This window comes from Polyodon spathula, chromosome 9 (assembly GCF_017654505.1).
Source record: "Polyodon spathula isolate WHYD16114869_AA chromosome 9, ASM1765450v1, whole genome shotgun sequence".
Lineage (NCBI taxonomy): Eukaryota > Metazoa > Chordata > Actinopteri > Acipenseriformes > Polyodontidae > Polyodon > Polyodon spathula.
The window spans coordinates 6870136-6878982 of NC_054542.1; the positions used below are offsets into that span (position 1 = coordinate 6870136).

The 8847-nt window shown below is 38.5% G+C and overlaps 1 protein-coding gene across 11 annotated transcripts in view; it reads left to right on the forward strand.

Annotated features, from left to right (window-relative positions):
- Positions 1 to 8361, forward strand: part of tenm4 (teneurin transmembrane protein 4) — a 183352-nt gene extending 174991 nt beyond the window's left edge. For all 11 annotated transcript variants that reach the window (XM_041258618.1, XM_041258621.1, XM_041258622.1 and 8 more), the window contains 2 exons: positions 1130 to 1272; positions 6672 to 8361. In XM_041258618.1, the coding sequence (XP_041114552.1) occupies positions 1130 to 1272; positions 6672 to 7430 (902 nt within the window). In that variant the 3' untranslated portion in view covers positions 7431 to 8361. The remainder of the gene's footprint in view (positions 1 to 1129; positions 1273 to 6671) is intronic.
- The last annotated feature ends 486 nt before the right edge of the window (positions 8362 to 8847 follow it).

The following is an 8847-nucleotide window of genomic DNA, read 5'->3' on the forward strand; positions in this document are numbered from 1 at the left end:
TAACCAGAATCGAAATGCCTGGTTCGGAACGGATTCCAAAAATCTCCTCAAATGCACATCACTAGATAACAATAAGAATAAACTGTGAAATTCATCCATGTAACGTACCATGGCAACAGGCATGAATGGAACGGCTGCTTCGTTCTGATTGGACCATATTACATTTGCATTACAAACCAGAGACAAATGGCAGTGGCTCTGCTGCGCAGCAACAAACATTTCTGACTTGATATGTACACGATCTTACAGTGCACGTGTCAGTGAGGACATCACTGGCACATTGTGTATAAGTAGTTAACATTTTGAAATAAAAGTTTCCTTAATTTTAATAAGAAAACACAACGCCCCCGGTACCGCCCCCTTTGAGAAACACTGGTTTAGAATAATGAAAGACTTGGTTACATTAGTTTCCAGTCTTGCAACAGGGTCCACCGAACTGTATGTGCTATTTTTCCTTTTGCGTTTCAGATGTAAATTCAAAACTTTTCTTTTTCAAAGTTATTGCAAAGAGAGAAAGGCCAGTGTCTATGTCATGCGCATTTTTATCTAATAAATCACAGGAAAGGTTTATACATTTTCTGTCGTCTTTCCAGTTCCATTCTGTGTCTTGCTTCTGACAGCAATACCTCATTGTTTTATAGATGCATTTTATTCATTAGGTATGCGCTTTTCCTGGTAACGTGACAGCTTTGAAAGATAAAGCACTCTGTCCGTGCATATGTCTCCATTGCAAGAAAATGGCACGTGAAAATAAAAAAATACTTTATTTGAATAAAGAAAGGAAGAATGACACTCATACAAATGAACAAACAGGAAGTCTAAAAATAAAATAAGCTGGGTAATCCTGTTTTCCCAGCTTCAAAGTTGATTTGTAATAAGCAGAAACTCTAATTAAAATTATCCACCTTGATACTGTACAGTATGTATTTAGTGGTCTTATTTACACGTGGCTGTTTTGCGCAAAGATGAATTATACAGACATTTTTATTTATGATTGAGTGACTTCAAGCAGCATGTAAAATAATAATGAACATTGTGTTGACATTATGGACACCACTGCTTAATGTTTTTTGTTAATGTTTTTATGCTGACTGACCCACATGCTGTTATGTCTCTCCCTCACCGTCAGATGTAAACAGCTGGCTGCTCACATTTGGATTCCAGCTCTACAATGTCATCCCTGGGTATCCCAAACCAGACACCAATGCCATGGAACCATCCTATGAGCTCATCGACACTCAGATGAAGACCCAAGAGTGGGACAACAGCAAGGTAACCAGCAGGCCCACCCGCACGCCTCCGTCTTTATTAGTGAAAATTAAAAGCCTGCTTGACAGACTGGCAGGAGGAGTGAAGCCACTGCTGACAGGTGTTACTGAAATGCTCTAACTGCTGTATCTACCTTTAATGGAAAAATCTTCAACTGAGACCACGTATCTTATTTTATTTGCACCCACGTATTGATTTTACTTTTATTTTTTATTTATTTATTTTTTATTCCATCTGTCAACCAGCCACTTGTATGTGCGCAATGGGATCCTAAAATGACCTAGCCTTTAAGTTGCCTTTGTGCCTTTTGAATAATTCAACAGACTGTGATCTTATGTCTTGTTGGGGTTGAGTTGCAGTGTCCCATGCAATGGCTGTAAGGTATAGGTAGACCTGTCCACCCCTGCAGCTACCCTCAGAAATGGGCTGTATTGGATTTACAGGCCTGTCGAGCCACCCCAGTGAAGATGACGACCTGAAAGGGAATGAATTATGGGATAGAGATAAAATAATCAGCACAGATGTTTTATAAGTGTGACTGATCTCAGTGATGTATTGTACTGTGGGTCTCAATTGTATATGCACAGTGAGGGTATTGTTTTAAATAGAGACCTGCCAAGCCACCCATATTTAATTGTATGCTATTTGTTACATTGAAATAAACGAGTAGTAACTACGTTTGAACACAAATTAACTCTACATTTCTACATATTTTGGGTAACTGCAATCATTTTTATTTTCGGAAACTTATCGTTGTACATTTAAAAGCACCGTCCCTCATACCGCGCCTTTGAGATCTTCTATTAACCAGACAAAACCAAAACTAAAGAATAGATCGTTATCTCAGTCGACTGATATTCTGTTTAGTTGTGCACCAAAAGATTACACAACTGAACTGAATTTCAATAAGCCAGGCATTTAACCAAATGACAAAAAAAAGAAGTTACTCTTCCAGGTCAGTTCAGCCTCAAGAGGACCTCTCTTTACCTCAGTTTCACCATGTAAAGAAGAGTGGTCTTGAAAGTTAGCATACTTTATAAACATATTCAGCTGGTCCTATTAAAAGGTAACATATATGTAACATATATACTGCATACCCCAACACTGCCTGCAGCCTGGCAGGGAAGGTATACTGGCACACACCCCTCTAGTTGGCATTATTGCCTATTGATTAATGCTTCATTCCTCTAGTATCCAGCGGTGACTTTGAAGTACTTTGAACTTGTTGTTCATTCAGGATGTAGGTGGTCTGTGGGGTCATGTCTCTTTAACAAGCTGGAGTCAGTTCTGAATTAAAATACGGCAAATAAAAGAGTGCCTCCTAAATGCATTATTTTGCAGGGGGCTCCTTTGGGACCAGCCTTATCAGAACTCACAGAGGACATCTCCGCTCCAGAAAGCGCCTTTGGTGCTCTGTTGGGAGCTTCTGTAATTAATCTGCAGAGCGTCTTCAAAGCACATACACACAAGGCGAATTGAAATTGCATTCAAACACATTCCTGGTCTTTGCAATTTATATTCAGTTTTTAAAAAATAATAATTTAAATTAAAAAAAAGGACGATCGATAAAGATCTATATTTCCACTTTGTGCAGGTGCATGAATCTTATTAAAATTCCCTGATGATCTTTCAGTATTAACTGGCCTGCAGCCTTTTCAGAGCAGCAAACCTGGTCATAACTCATGTTAAAAACACCACTGTCGCCCCCGCCTCCATCAATAGCATTATAAGCTCCCCTGCTATTCAAGAAGTAAGGCATTTAATTGCATTCCAATTCATTGGCATTTGGCAATGTGATTTTGATATCACTGGTGTGCTTTTAACCTGATGTTTTGTCAAATGAGCTCTCTTCTCTTCCCTCTCCTGGTGCTCTTAATGGCATTTAAAATGCAATACCCGTCAAGCCAGCAATTTTCTTACCAGCGAGAAGGTTTTGCAGTGGATTGTTTGTTCATCAGCGTCTCTGTTATTGGACATCATGCTGTCGCTGGCCTTTGGAATATTAAAGGGCTTGAAGTACAAACAGAATATAAGATGATGTCTTTCATTTTCTTGTAGTGTTTTGTGAAGAGGGCTGCTGTGGCAGTTCCCGCAGCTTTGGAGCTGCTGCTGATGAAATAGTATTACAGTATTAAGCTGCACTAGGTGCCGAAGACTCTCTGGACCCAATTCTGATCACAGGGCAATTCTGTTAAGGCCAAGGTTGTTAGAGCCCGACTATGGGGTGCTAAGTGAGCACAAACAAGTGCAATCAGACTTTGTCCTGTGAAGTGATTTTGGTACCATGTTTTGAGTTTTTACACCTGGTGGTAGTTTTTACCTTTATCCAGCAGCGGCCATCTTGTAACTGGCATCAGATTGCAGTTGGCCAGGGTTTAATGCATTTATTTCTCACGTTTGACGTGTTGTAACCCCGTACCTGACAGAAATTCTCCAGGCTGTATTTATGTTATACTTTACAAAAAATAAGTTGGCCTTAAATGAAAACCGAGAAACATGAATAAAAAAAGAAAATTAAAATAAAGAAACTCGTTTTTTCGTGATTTTAACAGTGTTTCGGATTATTATTATTATTATTATTATTATTATTATTATTATTATTATTATTATTATTGGGAAAGTTTTATTAGTCTTCTAAAAACTTTAACAGGCTTGGGAGAATACAGATGAATTAACAACACAAAAAAACCCCTACCGAAATAACCTGGTGTTTATCTTATATGCTCACAGGCATACTAGCAGTAGAGCTTTTTAAACATCCCTGCCCTGCTAGTTGCAGGCTAGTACCCTTGAATGTACGTACAAGACTCGCTGTGGGACAACCAGTCTTGATAAACTTCTCTGCAAATGATAGCTTTCAATCAAACAAAATAATTATATCTAAAGCTCGTACTTCATACCTGTGTGAAAATATTAATTCCAAACTGATAAGTTTTATTATATGGACATATACAGTTCGTGTTGGGTTCAATATGCACGGAAAATAGGACCTTCAAATAATAAACTGCATTAACACAATACACATGCTTAACAATACATGACTTCTAGTAATTATTTATTATTTCTGAAACCAAAAGTTGTTTCATACAAATCTATATTTTTTGCAGCAACAATAATGTTCATTATGTTCCATATTATACAGTCGCTTTCTACACTGTGCCCATTATAATCTCCAGTGAGGGTGTGTGTACTATAATGGAAATAATTCATTCTTATTCAATTTTTATGGTAAAGCAATCATGGGAAACATATGCGCAGTTAGAAGTATTCCACATTTAAAGGGGAAGTCAGCTGATTTACTAACCCTTTCTGCCTCCCACTTCCCAGTAAAGTACTGCGGTTTATTATAGCAAAACAAAAAATTTATATGAATTATAATTTAGCCAATAAAGAAATAAAATAAATAAATATATATATATATATATATTATATATTATATATATTTTTTTTTTTTTACAAGGGATTCCTTTATTCCATACTGCCACTATGCCCATCAATGACATTTCAATAGGGTTTATCAGTATGGCTTCAGTCTTAACTAACATTTCCCTGTGGTGTTGGCCACAGTGTTTCCAGACGTGTCATCTGTTATACTGTGAGCTTATTCTGAGGGTTTTAAAACAGAAGCTCATCCCGGGGAAAGCGTGTCCTGTCAAGAAATATTAGAACAAATGATGACATCGGCTGTAATGGAGGAATTCCCTCTAGGGATTGTGGGAATACTATCCCAGGGCCCTGGATCATTTTTCAAGGCTCACTCCTCATGTGGGGGCTTTTCATTTTAAGTTGTTCATCGGGACACAAGAAAACAGTGGTGACGACATAGTAGCCAAATAAATAAGCCCCTTTGTTGTCTGGACAGTGTACAGTAATGCAGTTACATGATAATGGCCTCTGGTGACAAATCCATCTAAACACTTGAACACACTACAGTACAAGACATGCTGGCATTCTGATTGGCCACCCCTTGTGGCCACCGATATTCTGGGCAAGAAGCCTCTTTTATACAAAAACAGTGGCCAGACTGGTCCATTGCAACCAAGATGTACACTTCTGAATAATCTGCGCTTTGTAACATCATGTTGCAAAGAAAAAGCCTGAGCACACACTCTGCCAAATTCCTTTAACTCACAAAAATGAGATGAAATGAAATGTCACGCGAGATTAAATGTTTTTTTGATCTCAGAGGTTATGCAGTGTTCCATTTCATGACCTTGGCAGTGAGATAGACACACTATGTGGTAGACTTGCTTATTGTTCTCCTGCCTTTAAAAGGGTGAAGCTCAAGATCTGAGACCAAGATATGACTCATGGCATGGCGATAGATCTGTTAACTATCGTGTGTATTAATGTTATGACTCATGTAGACTCAAGCATCTGGAATGCTGCTTATTATCAAAAAAACTCTAAAGGGGGAAAGTCAACACCCATATTGTAACTGATCCCACAGAATCATTAATTGTCTTGCGCATATTAATCATATTCATCCAGTTTGTGAGAGGGTCATTGTTAGTGTTGGGGGATTTAGATGGAATCTTTAAAAAATAAAAAATAGTTTAAATTGGGGCACTCTTTGTGATTCAGCTTTGTGATTCAACATTCATGCACTTCTGCAGCATTGCGAGATTGTGAATATTTAAATGCTTGAAGTGTTAATGAAACGGCATGATTCACAAAAAAGAGCAGTACCATTGAAACCAGCTTCCTGCTGCTATTTTAAACCAAATACATTGCAGCAACAAAGGTGGAGACAGATGATAAAAGTCCATGTGGGGAGTAGAAAGGTTTGCTGCTGAGCACCTGAGTTTAAGTCTATAATTAAGCAACATGGGTTTAATTTAGTTTACAGTTAAAGGAGTGGTTTTCATGTCAGTACATTGTTGTCTCTTTTTTTTTTTTTTTTTTTTTTGGCTTTTCAAAAAGGTCACACCTAACAGAATTTAGTATGCAGTTAATATGATGGTAACACGTTGTGATGTTACCGTTTACTCTGTAGAATTTGGCTCATACACTAAAAGTGAATGTAATATAAATGTAGGGTTTTAAGGTCTGGGTTTGGATAAAAAAAAAGGCTATTTCAAATACTGTATGTGCACACCAAAATACAACCACATTCCCTATTCTTATTTGTAACCCTATACCTGATCTCACACCATGTCTATCTGACAATACACTACTATTTATTTGTTTGTTTGCAGAAGTTTTTGTAAATGTAAGAATATATAACGGCCATGCCTTAGTTTAATAATATGAATAATGTATTCCAAAACTATTCCATATCAAAATGAAACTATGAAAATGTAATTATACGTGGTTGGAAGTCAAAGGGTAAGGGTGTATTTTGTGTCATACTCTGTAAAGGTCAGGAACAGTAACTAAGCAATTGTCTTTGTTTTTTGCAGTCGGTGTTAGGAGTGCAGTGTGAAGTGCAGAAGCAGCTGAAATCCTTTGTCAAGCTGGAGCGCTTTGGGCAGATCTACGGATCGAGCAGTGCTGGGTGTCGCCAGCCCGAGGGCTCGAGCCGCTTCGCCTCTGGGGGTTCTTTATTTGGCAAGGGGGTCAAATTCGCCATCAAGGAGGGCCGCGTCTCCGCTGACATCATCAGCATGGCCAACGAGGACGGCAGGAGGATTGCGGCTGTGCTTAACGGGGCCTACTACCTGCAGGACCTGCACTTCACCATCAACGGTCTTGACACCCACTACTTCGTCAAGCTGGGGCCACCTGAGGGTGACCTCACCCTCATCGGCATGACAGGAGGCAGGAGGACCCTGGAGACCGGGGTCAACGTGACCGTGTCCCAGATCAACACAGTGCTGAACGGCAGGACTAGACGTTACACGGACATCCAGCTCCAGTATGGAGCTCTGTGCTTAAACACCCGCTATGGGACCACCATGGACGAGGAGAAAGTCCGTGTGCTCGAGCTGGCCAGGCAGCGCGCGGTGGCCCAGGCTTGGGCGAGCGAGCAGCAGAGACTGCGGGAGGGGGAGGAAGGGACACGCTCGTGGACAGATGGCGAGAAGCAGCAGTTGCTGAGTGCCGGTAGAGTCCAGGGCTATGATGGCTACTTTGTGATTTCAGTGGACCAGTACCCAGAGCTGTCAGACAGTGTGAACAACATTCATTTCATGAGACAGAGTGAGATGGGCAGGAGGTGACATGAAAACTGAGGTTTTTAAGGAGAAAATATTTTAAAGGACAGCACTGAGGACTACTTGCCAAAGACAGCTGCTTACGTGGCCACTTATTTGACTGTGTTGTATTTTTATTAACAAAAAATATACAGTTGCACTGTACTTAATGAGTGCCCGATTTGTTTTGATCCCATCTTCACACTTTAAGGAGAAGGAGGTGAACTGAGGTGTACAAGTGACTTCTTTTTTTTTTTTTTTTTTTTTTTTTTGTCTTTACGTCTGTGGTGATGTGTTAACACATTACATTCACAAGTTTCTCCTGTGAAACAAGATGTGAGTTTTTTTGTGTTTTTTTTTTTTTTCAATCCAGCTTTTTCATGCTTCTGGCAAGAAGAGGAGGCCTTTAAATTTCCTTACTGGTTTTTATACTTGAAATCCCATGTCCACTGTTATGAAAAAATCAGAGAGACTTTTCTGGTCACCTATGTTGTTCCTGTCCTTATGTCCCTGTTCCAGCTGAACCTATCGACTTGTGAATTTTGTTGTAATTTTTCATAATACTTTTTCTAAAGCTATGGTATGCCTTGATCATTGTTAAAGGTCTGAGTACTCATACTGACAGACCATGGCTATGATGGCAGCAATTTCATTGCAGTTCTGCATTCTGGTGTATTGTATGTGCTGTACAATTCAGTTGAATTCAGTTTGCCACTGCATGACCAAATTAATGAATGAAATGGTTAGTTTGAGGCCAGGGACTGAAATGACAAGCACAGATACATATTGTAGTTCAGTGTTGCTGTAATTACCCTAATCACAAGTATAATCAAAAGTCTTGGGTCAATCCGCGACAGACGTGAAAAAGGTGTATCTATGAAAGAGCAGCCAGAGGTATTTTATTCCAAGTTTTTTTTTATATATATATATATATATATATATATATATATATATATATATATATATATATATATATATATATATATCTGAGTCATGTGTATTACTATGACACTTAAGTCTTGTAAACTTTTATAACAGGGAAAATGTACGATTTACAACATGAACTTGTTAAATAAATGTTGTACTTGAACAATATTATTTAAGGGGTGTTTCCAGCACATGTGAAATAAAGTACTGTATGAACATGTTTGGGAATTTAAAAATATATATATATATATATATATTAATGGTTTATTTGTCAAAAAGTGTGAAGAATCGCTTTCACCCTTTTTAGGGTCGTAATCTGAAAATGTGGCGTGTGTTTTAGCAATGTGCTATATTTTCATTTTTTTCTGTAGCTTGCTAAGCAAGTTGTTAAAAAAAAAAAAAAAGTTCCATATTGCTAAATTAAACGCTAACTTGTAAGAGTACACAGTTAACACATTGACTGTTGGGTAGAAATAAACTTGTGAAATGATGCCGACACAAGCACCTTCATAGCCTT